The 17,646-nt window shown below is 47.6% G+C and overlaps 1 protein-coding gene across 2 annotated transcripts in view; it reads right to left on the reverse strand.

Annotated features, from left to right (window-relative positions):
- The window catches only part of p3h2 (prolyl 3-hydroxylase 2), a 118,302-nt gene extending 102,669 nt beyond the window's left edge, over positions 1–15,633 (reverse strand). For both annotated transcript variants that reach the window (XM_072254862.1, XM_072254861.1), the window contains exon 1: positions 15,220–15,633. In XM_072254862.1, coding sequence (XP_072110963.1) covers positions 15,220–15,612 — 393 coding nt within the window. In that variant the 5' untranslated portion in view covers positions 15,613–15,633. The remainder of the gene's footprint in view (positions 1–15,219) is intronic.
- Between the last annotated feature and the right edge of the window lie 2,013 nt (positions 15,634–17,646).

Consider the following 17,646-nt stretch of genomic DNA (forward strand, 5'->3'; position numbering starts at 1 on the left):
TTATTTCAAACCCTTAAGACCTGAGACTTGGGGAAGTGGTTGTGAGTGTCTGTTTGAAGATGTTTTGCTGAATGTTTAACCACTAAAATTAACTACAACATGAATGGTTTGAGTTGGGGGGTGAGAGGGAAAGGACGAGCGCAAGGTCATGTTTGTAAAATCTGTACTGGAAGGGTGTTTGAATTCATCCAAGATGTGTGTTGCAGAAGCCCCAGCTGTCCAAATTTTCCTACTCCTTTCATCTTTGGAATGTGAATGTGTTTATTGTACATTAAATGCTTGTTCCAAGTTTCTGTTAGTTTGTGAAGCTCAGAAGGAAAGTGTGAGCATAAATTTTGTTCTGTCTTATCTGTCTTTTAAGTTCATGTCCATTTATTTCTTTACTTTAGAATCGGTATTGAAGTGAGAGAGACCAGATTCCGCAATGGCCACGTGCAATCCAGGTTAACGGAACAGACATGTGAGTGTCTTGATAACAGATACAGGATTTCCACATTCTAGAGAGGAAGTGTACACTCAAATTGGGAATCAGATTTGTGAATACTCAAATTGGGAATTTTTAATTTAAGCTGCTGGAGGGAGATTAGAATTCTTGGTGAGTGATCAGAAAAATTACTTTTTTTGATATGATGTGCTGACATCGGAGAAGGCCCAGAGGAGGTTCATGAGATTGATTCCAGAAATGAAAGGGTCTTCTTCTTACCGTGTCCACGGACAGTCTATACGTGGCCCAGCCAGAACTGGACACATTTTTGCGCCTTGTTGTTGAATTTGGCAAGATCTGTAACAGTACAGGGTTCCTCTAGTGATGGGCATTGCAGGAGATGTTGCATAGTTTGTGGCTCAGTTCCACATTCACAAGTTGTCAGGCTGGTTGTATATCCCCATTTGCTTAATGACACCTTTGAACGACCTACACCAGTCCTAAGTCTGTTTAGGCACTTCCAGGTTGCCCAGTTGCAATTAGCTCCTGGGGGAAGGCTTTCATCCGGTGGAATTTCCATTGTTGGGGATTGTTTGAGACTGGTGAGCCGGTTCTTCCACAAGGTGATGAGGGCTTCAGATGGGGTTGATTGCAATGAAACAACACTGTTCATGAAGCTCTTCCTTGACTTTAGGCGGCTGGGTGTAGGTGTATGACCATGTAGAGGGTGCCTCTCATCTGATGTTTGACGGAGTCGCTCTTTCCTGCTGGCTAGACCTTGAAAGGGTGAATGTATGAGGAGTATTTGATGGCTCTGGGCCTGTACACACTGGAGTTCAGAAGAATGAGGAGGAGATCTTATTGAAACCTATCGAATAATGAAAGGGCTAGATAAAGTGGGGGTGGAGAGGATGTTCCCTTGAGTAGGGGAGTCCAGGGCCAAGGGCACAGCCTCAGAACAGAGGAATGTCCATTTACAACAGAGATGAGGAGGAATTTCTTTAGCCAGAGAATAGTGAATCTGTGGAATTCTTTGCCACAGGCAGCTGTGGAGGCCAGGTCTTTGGGTAGGTTTAAAACAGAGTTTGATAAGTTCTTGATTGGTCAAAGCACTAAAGATTACAGGAAGAAGGCAGAAGAATAGTGTTGAGGGGAATAATAAATCAGACATGACAGAATGCAGGAGCAGACTTGATGGGCTGAATGACCTCATTGCGCTGTGACTTGTTATGGATAATGACAGGATTTGGAGTATGTTGCAATGACTCTGCTTGGAGATGCTGTCCATAGCATTTGGGACTGTGGTTTACCTCAGACTGGGCCATGCCCAGGGAAAACACGGAAGGAAGCACTCAGCAGTTTGGTCAGGACGTGTGTGGATAGAGCATCACTGTTAGAGAAAGGGAGGGGTGAATTTATTCCTTGGATGAGCACACCCACATGGCAAATTTGTTCCGATCAAGCACAGAGGAGCAGTTCATTCACCAAGGGACCGGATATCCACCCAAGGCAGGAGATACCCTGCTGACTCTGACAGACCTCCAGAAAAAAGCAAAGCTTCCATAACACCTGGAGCCTTGTCATTAGACTATAGGACATAGGAGAGAACTCGTCAATTTCATATGGCTGATTTATTATCCCTCTCAACCCCATTCTCCTGCCTTCACCCTGTAATCTTTGACATGCTGACTAATCAAGAACCTATCAATGTTCACTTTAAATATACCTAATGGCTTGGCTCCACAGATTCGTCACCCCCTGGCTGAAGAAATTCCTTCTCACCCATTCTTAATGGGCGTCCCCCCATTCTGAGGCTGTGCCCTGTAGTCCAAGACTCCCCGTCTATAGGAAACATCTTCTCTGCATCTGCTCTATCTAGGCCTTTCAATATTAAACAGGTTTCAATGAGATCACCCCCTTTCTTCCAAACTCCACTGAGCAGAGCCGTCAAATGCTCCCCACACATTAACTCTTTTGTTTCCAGAGTAATTCTCATGAGCTTCCTCTGAACCAACTGCGATACTCAGGAACTGAAGTTTACTGTTGGAACCTCGAACACCACAAAGCCTGTTCCAGTAGCTCCAATAGGGACCATCCTTCAAGCGAGGGAGACTGGTGTTGTACTGGATTTTAGAACGGAGGTGGTCCAGTCCAACATACAACTCTCAACAGGATGCCATGGAAGTGATATCACAAGCCTGGAGTGGCCATGGAATAGGACTGGAAAAAAAACTGCCCCCGAACGTTGTAAACTCAGCCAGCTCCATCACGGGCACCAGCCTCCCCAGCATCGAGGACAGCTTCAAAAGGTGATGCCTCAGGAAGGCAGCTTTCATCATTAAGGACCCCCATCACCCAGGATATACCCTCTTCTCATTGCCACCATCAGGGAGAAGGTACAGGAGCCTGAAGACACACACTCAACATTTCAGGAACAGCCTCTTCCCCTCCATGTCTCTTAAAAAGCTCCTCACGTTTCTCCCTCTACCACCAGCCCAGGCAGCGCATTCCAGGTACCCTCCACTCTATTAAAAAAAAACTGTGCCTCACATCTCCTTTGAAATTACTCCCTCTCACTTTAAATACATTCCCTCTACTATTAGACATTTTAACCCTGGGAAAAAGATACTCCCTGTCCACTCTACCTATCCCTCTCGTAATGTTATGAACCTCTATCTGATCTTTGCTCATCTGATCGGTGCTCCAGAGAAAACACCCCGGTCTGTCCAGCCTCTCACTATACCACGTGCCCTCTAATCCAGGGTAGATCGAAAGGCCAACACAACATCACAGGCTGAAGGGCCTGTACTCTATTGTAATGCAGTGTTCTAAGTAACCCAGGATGGTAACACATGGAGAGGCCAGTCAGCCCATCGATGTTATACTAGATCTACAAAGAACCTTTGGCCCTTCTTTTACCATCACCCCCTCCGTATCTCCACTGGCTCTTGACCCTCCCACCAAATGAGAAGTTTCTCTCTCTAGTCCTCTGGATATTGAATCTCTCCACCAGCTCCTGCCCGTAGTTACAGATACAGCACAGTAACAGTGCCTTCCAGCCCGGGGAGCCCATGTCACCCAGTTAACCCAGCCTGAATGTCTGTGGAATGTGGGGTGAAACTGGAGTACTCGGCAGAAACCCACGTGGTCATGAGGAAAGCGTAGAAAATCAGTCATAGAAAAGGCCCTTTGGCCCATCTAATATGTGCCAAACCATTGAACTGCCTACTTCCATCGACCTGCACCACTTGGCCCATCGTGTCTGCTCCGCCTTTTCATCATACTTGATCCAATTTTCCTCTCAGCACCAAACTCCTGCCTTCTCCCCATATCCCATCATATTCTGACCAATCAAGAATCTATCTACCTCTGTCTTAAATATACATGAAGACTTGGCCTTCACAGCTGCCTGTGGCAAAGAATTCCACAGATTCACCACTCTCTGGTTAAAGAAATCCTTCATCTCCTTTATAAAAGGACACTCCTCTATTCTGAGTCTGTGTCATCTGGACCTAGACTCTCCCACCATAGGAAACATCCTTTCCACATCCACTCTTTCAAGGCCTTTCACCATCTGATAGGTTTCAATGAGGTCACCCCTCATTCTTCTGAATTCTACTGAATACAGGTCCAGAGCCATCAGACAGTCTTCATATGACAAGCCATTCAATCCTGGAATCATTTTCATGAATCTCCTTTGAATCTTCTCCAGTTTCAGCACATCCTTTCTGATAGGGTGTCCATACCTGCTCACAATATTCCAAATGGGGCCTCACCAGTGCTTTATAAAATCTCAACATTACCTCTTTATCCAAATTTCTCTTAAATGTTGAAATCGAGCTGAGATGGACCACTTGTACTGGCAGCTCAGTTCACACTCTCACCACCCTCTGAGTGAAGTTTCCCTTCATATTCTCCTTAAACTTATCGCCGTTCACCCTTAGTCCCACCCAACCTCAGTGGAAAAAGCCTGCTTGCATTTACCCTATCTGTACCCCTCAATTTTGCATACCTCTATCAAATCTCCTCTCAATCTTCTATAGTCTAAATATAGTCCTAAGCTATTCGATCTTTCCTTATAACTCAGGTCCTCCAGACCCAGCAACAACCTTGTAAATTTTCTCTGTACTTTTTCAACCTTATTTTCGCCTTTCCTGTGGGTGCAGGACATGCAGGCCTTGCAGACAGCAATGGATTTCAGCTGCTTTGCTGGCACTGTAAATGGGACACTAACCACTAGGCTGGCGTGTCACTCTCTCTCTCTCTCCCCACACGTCACAATTGGAAATCTCTCTGCCAACCCCTATTCACCACAGAAATTACACAACTCGGTGGTATACCCAAACAGACTTAAAGTTAGACTATAACACATAGGAGCAGAATCAGGCCATTTAGCCCATCGAGTCTGTTCCCCCAGTCCATCATGGCTGATTTATCAACCCTCTCAACCCCATTCTCCTGCCCTCTCTCCATCACCTGACTAATCTAGAACCTATCAACTGCGACTTTAAATATACTCAACTTCTTGGCGCCCACAGCCGTTTGTGGTAGTGAATTGCACAGATTCACCACCCTCTGGCTAAAGAAATTCCTCATCTGTTCTAAATGGACGTCCCTCTGTGCTGAGGCTTTGCCCTCTGGTCCCAGACTCCCCCACTACAGGACACATCCACTCCATGTCCACTCTGTGTAGGTCTTTCAGCACAGACAGATTGTTTTTATTGGCAGATTAGTGAGAGGAAAGAGGATGTGATCTAAAAATGAGTACCAGATATTGAAGCGCAGAGGTAAGTTCTCTGGAGATTCTGGAATGAAAGCTGGCCTGCCAGAAGCAGTGAATGTTGCATCGATTGCAGAACTCAAATGACAGGAGAGAGGCCAAAATCCAAAGTTAATGCAAAATAAGGAATAAATGCATTCTTTCTCTGCCAAACTTGATCCCACACCAGCCCTCCCATCACTGACTTCCCCCCTCCCCCAAACTTCCTCCGCCAAATGCAAGCAGAGAGGAATGTCTTTGTTTAACATAGTTGAACCCCAGGAATACAAAACCAAGAGGCAAACAGCGATATTATCCTTCTCAAATCCCATTCTCTTGCCTTTTCCTTGTAACCTTTGTTGCCCTAACTATTCAAGAACCTATCAACCGTGTTAAAAATATACCCAATGACTTGGCCTCCACAGCTGCCTGTGGCAATTAATTTCACAGATTTACCAGCCTATAGCTAAAGAAATTCCTCTTTATTTCTGTTCTACAAAGACGTCCATTCTGAGGCTGTGCCCTCAGATCCTAGACTATCCCACTATAGGAGACATCCTCTCCATCTACAGCTTTTAATATTCAACAGGCTTCAATTTTCTTCTAAACTCCAGCAAGTACAGGCCCAGAGCCACCATATGTTCCCCAAACTTTAACTCTTTCATTCCTGGGATCAATCTCACAAAACTCCACTGGACCCTCTACAATGCCAGCAATGTCTTTTCTTAGATAAGGGGCTAGAATCTGTTCACAATGTGGTCTGAACAACACCATATGCCACACATTATCAAGTTATTTACCACAGTATTTCTCAGGAGGGAGGACAAAATAAATGCAAAGTAACTTCCTTCAAGCATGATTGGGTAGATTAATGAGTTAACACCATCAGCATTCTACAGTACCAGAGGAACATTGGTGAAGCAGCCTACAGCTCACCTCGGAGACAAAACATCTGGAAAGTTCTGCACAGCTGGTCACAGCCACACACTTGAACGGAAAATACAACAAGTAGTGTATATGGCCTAGTAGGTTACAGGTAAAATCCTCCCTACCACTGAGCACATCTACATGAAATGGTGCTGCAGGAAAGCAGTATCCATCGGGGCCCACACCACCCAGGCCATGCTCTCTTCTCACTGCTGCCATCGGGAAGGACGTACAGGAGCCTCAGGGCCCCAACCACCGTCCAGACCAGGCTCTCTTCTCGCTGCTGCCATCAGGAAGGAGGTACAGGAGCCTCAGGGCCCACACCACCCAGGCCATGCTCTCTTCTCGCTGCTGCCATCAGGAAGGAGGTACAGGAGCCTCAGGGCCCACACCACCCAGGCCATGCTCTCTTCTCGCTGCTGCCATCAGGAAGGAGGTACAGGAGCCTCAGGGCCCCAACAACCATCGAGACCATGCTCTCTTCTCACTGCTGCCTTCAGGAAGGAGATACAGGAGCCTCAGGGCCCACACCACCATCGAGACCATGCTCTCTTCTTGCTGCTGCCTTCAGGGAGGATGAACAGGAGCCTCAGGGCCCACACCACAAGATTCAGGAAGTTATTACCCTTCAGCAATGAGGCTCTTGAACCAGACAGACAACTTCACTCACCACAGCATTGAACTGTTCCTACGACCCACGCACTCACTTTCAAGGACTCTTCATCTCATGTTCTTGATATTTATTGCCTATTTATTAGTTTTTTTCTTTTCTTTTTGTATTGGCACAGTTTATCGTTTTCTGCACACCACTCGTTGTTTGCCCATCTAATTGCGTGTGGTTTCTCATTGATACTACTGCCTGTCTCGTGAACGTCCTAAAGAAAATGAATCTCGGGGCGGGTTTGGTGACAAAAATGTACTTTGATAATAAATTTACTATGGTCAGAGAGGCAGGCTTCCTGCTTATGACGTGCACCCAACTGTCTAGACTTCTCATTGTTGGGTAAAGCAGCCCCACATCAGGGACATGCTCTCCCCTCGCCCCTCCCATTAGGCAGAAAAGAGAAAAGCCTGAGATCACATTCCTTCAGGCTGAGGAATAGGTTCTACCCCAGCGTGGAAAGACGGACTCAACCTGAACTTACCTTGTTAATGGCTCGCTCCTTATTGTCTGCCTGCGCTGCACTCCCTCTGTAGCTGTTACACTTTATTCTGTAGTCTGTTATTGTTTTACCTTGTTCTACCTCAGTGAAGCACATAATGAATCCATCCACAAGGACGGCATGCAATATTGTCTCAAGATTCACAATAGTTTGTCATTTCCAGTACACAAGTGTAAAGGAGAACGAAATAATTGTTATTCTGGATCCAAGAGAGCACAAAAAAATTAAGATAAAGAATACATTAAATATAAATATGTAAGATAGCTTGTATACCGCTTTGAAAGGGCCCAGGTTACAGACAGGTACAACTGGTCCGTTAAGTAGTGTGAGCTACTGGTGTGCCAGCAGGAATGGAGCAACAGGGAGCTTGCACAAGGTGGGACGGCACAATGAAGCACCAGATCTCCTGGTCAACATCTGGCAGGCAGAACCCCAGGACACTGAGGAAAGGGAAGCAGAATAAAGGGTGTAAAGGTAGTAAGGTAGAAGGGCTAAAGTGTGTGTACCTCAATGCAGGAAGTATCAGGAACAAAGGTGATGAACTGAGAGCTTGGATACATACATGGAATTATGATGTAGTGGCCATTACAGAGACTTGGCTGGCACCAGGGCAGGAATGGATTCTCAATAGTCCTGGATTTCAGTGCTTTAAAAGGGATAGAGAGGGTGGAAAAAGGGGAGGAGGGGTGGCATTACTGGTCAGGGATACTATTACAGCTACAGAAAGGATGGATAATGTAGCAGGATCCTCTTTTGAGTCAATATGGGTGGAAGTCAGGAACAGGAAGGGAGCAGTTACTCTATTGGGGGTATTCTATAGGCCCCCTGGTAGCAGCAGAGATACGGAGGAGCAGATTGGAAGGCAGATTTTGAAAAGGTGAAAAAATAACAGGATGGTTATCATGGGTGAGTTTAACTTCCCTAATATTGATTGGCACCTGATTAGTTCCAATGGTTTAGACGGGGCAGAGTTTGTAAAGCGTGTCCAGGATGGATTCCTGTCACAGTATGTGGACAGGCCGACTAGGCGGAATGCCATACCAGATCTAGTATTACGTAATGAACCGGGTCAGGTCACAGATCTCTCAGTGGGTGAGCATCTGGGGGACAGTGACCACCGCTCCCTGGTCTTTAATATTATCATGGAAAAGGAAAGAATCAGAGAGGACAGAAAAATTTTTAACTGGGGAAGGGCAAATTATGAGGCTATAAGGCTAGAACTTGCGGGTGTGAATTGGGATGATGTTTTTGCAGGGAAATGTACTATGGACATGTGGTCGATGTTTAGAGATCTCTTGCAGGATGTTAGGGATAAATTTGTCCCGGTGAGGAAGATAAAGAATGGTAGGGTGAAGGAACCATGGGTGACAAGTGAGGTGGAAAATCTAGTCAGGTGGAAGAAGGCAGCATACATGAGGTTTAGGAAGCAAGGATCAGATGGGTCTATTGAGGAAAATAGTGTACCAAGAAAGAAGCTTAAGAAGGGGCCGAGGAGAGCAAGAAGGGGGCATGAGAAGGCCTTGGCAAGTAGGGTAAAGGAAAACCCCAAGGCATTCTTCAATTATGTGAAGAACTAAAGGATGACAAGAGTGAAGGTAGGAACGATTAGAGATAAAGGTGGGAAGATATGCCTGGAGGCTGTGGAAGTGAGTGAGGTCCTCAATGAATACCTCTCTTCGGTATTCACCAATGAGAGGGAACTTGATGACGGTGAGGACAATATGAGTGAGGTTGATGTTCTGGAGCATGTTGATATTAAGGGAGAGGAGGTGTTGGAGTTGTTAAAATACGTTAGGACAGATAAGTCCCCGGGGCCTGACGGAATATTCCCCAGGCTGCTCCACGAGGCGAGGGAAGATATTGCTGAGCCTCTGGCTAGGATCTTTATGTCCTCATTGTCCACAGGAATGGTACCGGAGGATTGGAGGGAGCCGAAAGTTGTCCCTTTGTTCAAAAAAGGTAGTAGGGATAGTTCAGGTAATTATAGACCAGTAAGCCTTACGTCTATGGTGGGAAAGCTGTTGGAAAAGATTCTTAGAGATAGGATCTATGAGCATTTAGAGAATCATGGTCTGATCAGGGACAGTCAGCATGGCTTTGTGAAGGGCAGGTCCTGTCTAACAAGCCTGATAGAGTTCTTTGAGGTGGTGACCAGGCATATAGATGAGGGTAGTGCAGTGGATGTGATCTACATGGATTTTAGTAAGGCATTTGACAAGGTTCCACACGGTAGGCTTATTCAGAAAGTCAGAAGGCATGGAAGGGAAGTTTGGCCAGGTGGATTCAGAATTGGCTTGCCTGCAGAAAGCCGAGGGTCGTGGTGGAGGGAGCACATTTGGATTGGAGGGTTGTGACTAGTGGTGTCCCACAAGGATTGGTTCTGGGACCTCTACTTTTAGTGATTTTTATTAACAACCTGGATGTGGGGGTAGTGGGGTAGGTTGGCAAGTTTGCAGACGACACAAAGGTTGGTGGTGTTGTGGATAGGATAGAGGATTGTCGAAGATTGCAGGGAGATATTGATAAGATGCAGAAGTGGGCTGAGAAGTGACAGATGGAGTTCAAGCCAGAGAAGTGCGAGGTGGTACACTTTGGAAGGAGAAACTCCAAGGCAGAGTACAAAGTAAATGACAGGATACTTGGAAGTGTGGAGGAGCAGAGGGATCTGGGGGTACATGTCCCCAGATCCCTGAAAGTTGCCTCACAGGTAGATAGGGTAGTTAAGCTTCTGGAGTGTTAGCTTTCATAAGTAGAGGGACAGAGTTTAAGAGTCGCGGGGTAATGATGCAGCTCTATAAAACTCTGGTTAGGCCACACTTGGAGTACTGTGTCCAGTTCTGGTCACCTCACTATAGGAAGGATGTGGAAGCATTGGAAAGGGTACAGAGGAGATTTACCAGGATGCTGCCTGGTGTAGAAAGTATGCATTATGATCAGAGATTAATAGAGCTTGGGCTTTACTCTTTGGAGAGAAGGAGGATGAGAGGAGAGATGATAGAGGTGTACAAGATAATAAGAGGAATAGATAGACTGGACAGCCAGCACCTCTTCCCCAGGGCACCACTGCTCAATACAAGAGGACATGGCTTTAAGGTAAGGGGTGGGAAGTTCAAGGGGGATATTAGAGGAAGGTTTTTTAACTCAGAGAGTGGTTGGTGTGTGGAATACACTGCCTGAGTCAGTGATGAAGGCAGATACACTAGTGAAGTTTAAGAGACTACTAGACAGGTATATGGAGGAATTTAAGGTGGGGTTATATGGGAGGCAGGGTTTAAGGGTCGGCACAACATTATGGGCCGAAGGACCTGTACTGTGCTGTACTGTTCTATAACATCAAGTTCATGATACAGACTGTGTACAACATCCTTCCTAGTCCAGCAAACCTTTTTGCTCGGGGCAAGTGAAGCTCCATCATGTCCTCTCTGCTCTGGCAGATGGACCCTGAAACGCATCCCCAGCAGCTACCCAAAAGCCCTGGGAGAAGGCCACTACAGCAGGTGCCATGACCAGGTGCTGAAGGCAGCGGCAGAAAGCATCTCCTCAGCCATTAGCAACAGAAGGCATCTGTCAACCCAGAAAGCCCCATGGCCTTTGTCAAAGGTGGGGACCAACTGCAGCCTCAGACCAGATCACCAGCAGCCCTGCTCACCACTGCGTCTGACTGACAACTGAAAGGCGATCTTGGCAAGCAATTACCCTAACTCCATCGCATCATCAGTGAGGCCTGATATGGTGCTTCTGTCAGAAACCATGAAGCAGGTGAGAGTGCCTTGGGAAGACTAGATTGAGGAGGCACCTGAACACAAGAAAGCCAAAGACCAGGAGCTGGTAGCAGCAGTACCAAAGAGGGGTGGAGGGCACGATGCGAGCCTACAGTGGTTTTGCTGTCTGCTCGCTGTAGGAACAACTCTCTCTTTCGCATTATGAGGACCGTGACAGAGCCTGCAGAGCAAGCCTCCAGAGTGTGTGACCCGTGGACCAATATGGCTGGGGGCACAAGCCAGGACCTGAGCAACCCTGGGTCGGTCGCCTGGGCGAGAGTGTCTGATGTTGAAAGACCCCAAACACTCAATCATGAACAAGAGAAAATCTGCAGATGCTGGAAATCCGAGCAACACATACAAAATGCTGGAGAAACTCAGCAGGCCAGGCAACATCTATGGAAATAAGTACAGTCGACGTTTCAGGCTAAAACCCTTGGCAGGACTGGAGAAAAACAGCTGAGGAGTAGGGGGAGGGGAGAGAGAACCACCTGGAGGGGGAGGGATGACGTAAAGAGCTGGGAGGTTGATTGGTGAAAGAGACAGAAGGCCAAGGAAAGAAAAAGGGGGAAGGAGCACCAGAGGGAGGCGATGGACAGGCAAGGAGATGAGGTGAGGGAGGGAAAGGGGGATGGGAAATGGTGAAAGGAGGGGGTGGAGGCATTACTGGACGTTTGAGAAATCAATGTTCATGCCATCAGGTTGGAGGCTACCCAAACGGATTACAAGTTTTTGTTGCTTCAACCTGTGTCCTCATCACGACAGTGGATGAGGCCATGGATGGACATATCGGAATGGGAAATGGAATTAAAATGGGTGGCTACTGGGAGATCTCGCTTGTTCTGGTGGATAGAGCGTAGATGCTCGGTGAAGTGGTCTCCCAATCTACGCCGGCTCTCACTGATATACAGGAGGCCACACCGGGAACACTGAACACAGCAAATGACCCCAACACTCACAGGTGAAGTGTCGTCTCACCTGGAAGGACTGTTTATGACCCTGAAAGGTAGCAAAGGAGGTGGTGTAGGGGCAGGTGTAGCACTTCTACAGATGCAGAGTGGAGAGAGTATTGACTGGTTGGAAACACTAATGCCCATGAATGGAAAAGGCTACAGAAAGTGATGCATACAAGCCCAGTCCATCATGGGTTAGGGACTCACGACCATGAACACATCGATAGGGAGTGCTGTCGTAGGAAAGCAGCATCCAAAATCAAGGAACCCCACCATCCAGGCCAGGCTGATGTCATTGGGCAGGAGGTACAGGAACTTCAGGACTCACACCACCAGTTTAGGAACAGTTACAACCCCTCTACCATCAGGCTCTTAAACAGAGGGGATAACTTCACTCAGCACAACTCTGAACTGTTTCCACAACCTATAGTCTCGCTTTCAAGGACTCTACACTCATGTTCACGGTATTTTTTTTATCTACATAGTTTATCTTCTTTTGCACATTGGTTGTCAGCCTGTTACGGGTTTTTGTAAATTCTATGTATTCCTTATTTTCCTGTAACACCCTGCCAGGGATGGAGGTAAAGGCAGATATATTAGGGACAACAGACTCAGGTAGGCACATCGACAATAGAAAAAAAGGAGGGCTCTGTAGGAGGGAGGGATAGATTGATCTTGGAGTAGGGAAAAAGGTCAGCACAACATCATGGGCTGAAGGGCCTGGACTGCAATGCTCTAGTTTTGTTTGAAATGGTCCCTGTTACCTGGAGTTGTTTTAATGTTTCCCTTTCAATTACTGGTTCCAGCCCTCTGAAACTTGCGTTAAAGGTTGTCACACAGCACCCCAGTCACTGGTCGGCTGTTTTTGTTTGTTAGACTTCTCCTCTGGGATTAATTGCCCATAGCCTCTGGCATAGGGAACAGCTGTTTGCTCCACCACAAGCCTTCATGATTCTGAACATCTATAGCCGCCCTTCGAGCTCTCCTTCAAAGCAAATAATCTGAGATTCTGTAGCTTCTCCTCACAACTGAAGCCCTTTCATTCCCAAAACTCTCCTCGCCAGTTTCTGTTTCCATATAAAGACCCATCCTTCACAGTGTGAGATCAGAACTGACCCTACTCTCCATCCGGGGTTAGCCAGTGTTTTTACATGGGCATTGCTTCCTTGTTTTCTGTCCGCCTGCGGTGCCTCTATAAATAGGACCAGGCTCCAAGCAGCTTTCTCAAGTTCTCCACTGGGTTTGGAAACGTTATTACCTCACACCATCAGGCCTCTAAACCAACGTGGATAATGTAGAACACAGTAGGTGGGTTGCCTCCCACATTTCAAAGGGATACGGATTAGGGTTAGCAAGCTGAAGGCCTGCTACGTTGTCGCTGGAAGCGTGGTGGCACTTGCGGGCTGCCACCAGCTCATCCTCAGACTGTCAGCCATTGGCACAAACAACATGTTTCAATGTATATTCGACAAAGTGAATCCCTCCTTCTGCTTCCTGGCCCAGACTCCTCCCTCTAATATCCATGTGAACGGTCAGGATTTGCTGCTTGAAACAACGCTTTGGCTTTGTGGAAGGCACCATGTAAATTCAGGCTACATCTCTGCCCTGCACACCGGGTGAAGATACGCGACCATTCCCACAGCAGGCAATACTGACACCCAGCTCCCCTGGGCACAGTACCCACTCCCTGCAGGGTCCAGTTGTGTATCTTGTGCCTCACCCCATCTCCCGGGTTACATTACCATCTGGTACGGAGGGGCCACTGCACAGGATCAGAAGAAACTGCATACAGTTGTAAACTCAGTCAGTTCCTCACGGGCACCAGGACATCTTCAAAAGGCAATGCCCCAAAAAGGCAGCATCTGTCCACAGAGCCTCTCGTCACCATGACATGCCCTCTTCTCATCACCTTCCTCAAGCCAGACCAACCATCACATTTCTGAATGGGCAATGAACACTACCTCACTTCTTTGAACTCTTTTTACACTAATTTAATTTTTAATCTATATTTGTCATTGTAATTTATAGTTATTTTATTATGTATTGCAATATACCGCAGCCACAAAATGCAGATTTGACAACATATTAAACACTATTCCAGTTTGGGACTGGGACAGGGTATCACAGGTACACATGACCTATCACCACGTTTCCACCAGGGCCTTTGAGCTGCAAAGGAGTTGTGGATGGGGACGGGAAACACCATGAGGAGGAGGAGTAGCTGAGGGAGGGAGTGACAACAGAGGGTGAGTGGGTACAAAGGGGAAGGGGGCACAGAGAAACAATGTGAGACTGGATACATGGATATGGGAATGGACAGAGGGTCATTGGCCTGGCATTACTCACACCGATTTGTGCAGCACCAAACTATAATAGACACTAATTATGGGCCACCCAACTTCCTCGTCCTGCTGTCTGCCCCCAACCCCAGCACCAGACTGCCCCGAGCCCATCAAAACCACCCCCCCCCCCCGCCACCAACCGTCCCGGGGAGACTCACACCACACCCCATTCTCCCAGTCCCGTCTCCCCCCCAACCTCCGTCCCCCTGGTCCCGCCTTCCACACCCCTGCCCCCCCCCCGTCTCCCCGTTCCCCAGGTCCAGTCTCCCCCCACCCCGGTCTCCCGTTCCCCCCGTCCTAGTCTCCCCCCCCCCGGTCTCCCTGTTCCAGTCTCTCCCCCCCCCACCCCCCATCCCCTCGGTCCAGTCTCCTCTCTCCCCCCCCCCCCGCCTCCCTGTTCTCCCGTTCCAGTCTTCCCCCTCCCCAGTCTCCCCGTTCTCCAGTCCAGTCTTTCCACCCCCCCCCGGTCTCCCCGTTCCCCCAGTCCAGTCTCCCCCTACCCCAGTCTCCCCGTTCCAGTCTTCCCCCAACTCCTGGTCTCTCCGTTCCCCCGGTCCAGTCTCCCGATTCTCCCGGTCTCCCCGTTCATAGTCATACTTTATTGATCCCGGGGGAAATTAGTTTTCGTTACAGTTGCACCATAAATAATTATGTAGTAATAAAACCATAGATAATTAAATAGCAATATGTAAATTATGCCAGGAAATAAGTCCAGGACCAGCCCAGGTCTTCCCGTCATCTTCTCCCCCCTGCTCCGGTCCCCCCGTTCCCCGGATCCCATCTCCCGGTCCCGTCCCCCCGTTCTCCGGATCCCATCTCCCGGTCCCGTCCCCCCGTTCTCCGGATCCCATCTCCCGGTCCTGTCCCCCCGTTCTCTGGGTACCTCTTACCTTGTAGTAAGCTAGCTGCAGGTAGTTGTAGGGGCCGCGCCGCTCGAACTCGTGTTCTATGTCCGAGCTGACCCGGTAGATGGAGGCCGGCCCCATGTAGCCGGTCTGGCACCGGCGGATGCAGTTTGCCCGGTGCAGGACGGCGGCGACCAGCTGGTCTCCGGACTGCCCCAGGCCGTGACGGGCGGCGCACTCCAGCCGGCAGCGCACCTGGAGCCGCCGCAGTTGCCGGTAGCTGTCGACCGCCGCTTCCATGGCCCGCACCACCTCCGGCCAGTCACTCCGGTAATAGGCGCGGATGCCTTCCTCGTAGAGTAGATCGAAGGGCTCCAGCAGCGGACCGTCGGCCGCCCCACAGCCGAGGTACAGCGCCAGGCTGAGCAGCGACAACATCCCCTCCTTCTCTCTCTCCCTCCCGCCCACCACACCGAATGAGGAACGTCCGCCCCACTCTGCTCTTATATAGGCCAGACCACAACAACCGAGTCCCGAACAACGCATCTGGCCAGCCCTGATAATCGCCCCCAGATCATCCAAAGTGCAAACTTATTACCAAAGTACACATATGTCACCATATAAAAACCGTCAGATTCATTTCCTTACGGGCATTCACAGTAAATAAAAATAAACAGATAGTAATAACAAACAAGCAATAAATATCGACAACAAGAGGTTGAAGATTCAAGATTGTTTAATGTCATTTCCGGTACACAAATGTAAAGGAGAACAAAATAATTGTTATTCCGAATCCAATGCAGCACAACATATAAATCACAGAAGATAAACAACACAATAATAATGTCCTTTATATTTATAAATACAACACAATAAATATAAATACATAGCTTATATACATAGATTGATTGTATGTCCATAAAGTGACGCTAGGTACAGGAGTATCTGTACATAAAGTTGTGGTGATGTTGCTTTACCCTGAGAAACAATCCAACACATTAACGGATTCTGTAGTTGGTTAACACAATCTGATTACTTACACATGCGCAATCAAGTGGCAAACATCCTTCACCAAAACCTGGCTTTAGAATACAAACTCATAAAAGACACCATACCTCACTGTAAATACAAGCCTGCTCCAGTTTTAGAGTCAGTCCCACAAATTATATTACAACCATAGTCATAGTAGTCATAGTCATACTTTATTAATCCCGGGGGAAATTGGTTAAATATGTAAACTATGCCAGTAAATTATGAAATAAGTCCAGGACCAGCCTATCGGCTCAGGGTGTCTGACCCTCCAAGGGAGGAGTTGTAAAGTTTGATGGCCACAGGCAGGAATGACTTCCTATGACGCTCTGTGCTGAATCTCGGTGGAATGAGTCTCTGGCTGAATGTACTCCTGTGCCCACCCAGTACATGATGTAGTGGATGGGAGACATTGTCCAAGATGGCATGCAACTTGGACAGCATCCTCTTTTCAGACACCACCGTCAGAGTCCAGTTCCATCCCCACACCATCACTGGCCTTACGAATGAGTTTGTTGATTCTGTTGGTGTCTGCTACCCTCAGCCTGCTGCCCCAGCACACAACAGCAAACATGATAGCACTGGCCACCACAGACTCATAAAACCAATCCATTATTACAGATAAGACAATCCATAGTAACTCTCCAGATACGATATGCAGGATAAACAAGCAAGATCAACTTATTTAATCGATATATCCGTTCCAAACACACATAACATGCAGAAATCAGTACGTGAAAAACAACAGAAATATGCCGAATTAAAAAAGAAATTGAAAGACTGTGGTTGTACATTGTCCCGATGGTAATATCTGCAACTGGTATTACCCCAAAGTCACCACACAGTAGTATTAAACAATTAGTCCTACAAAGCAATATTTATGTAAATCTCCAGAGAGCCACAATACTAAACACCACTGGAAAAGACAATAGACAATAGGTGCAGGAGTAGGCCATTCGGCCCTTCGAGCCAGCACCGCCATTCACCGTGATCATGGCTGATCATCCACAATCAGTATCCAGTTCCTGCCTTATCCCATAACCTTTGATTCCGCTATCTTTAAGAGCTCTATCCATCTCTTTCTTGAAAGCATCCAGAGACTTGGCCTCCACAGACTTCTGGGGCAGAGCATTCCATATATCCACCACTCTCTGGGTGAAAAAGTTTTTCCTCAACTCCATTCTAAATGGCCTACCCCTAATCCTTAAACTGTGGCCTCTGGTTCTGGACTCACCCATCAGCGGGAACATGCTTCCTGCCTCCAGCGTGTCCAATCCTTTAATAATCTTATATGTTTCAATCAGATCCCCTCTCAGCCTTCTAAATTCCACCGTATACAAGCCCAGTCGCTCCAATCTTTCAACATATGACAGTCCCACCATCCCGAGAATTAACCTTGTGAACCTACGCTGCACTCCCTCAATAGCAAGAATGTCCTTCCTC

This window comes from Mobula birostris, chromosome 4, assembly GCF_030028105.1.
Source record: "Mobula birostris isolate sMobBir1 chromosome 4, sMobBir1.hap1, whole genome shotgun sequence".
NCBI lineage: Eukaryota > Metazoa > Chordata > Chondrichthyes > Myliobatiformes > Myliobatidae > Mobula > Mobula birostris.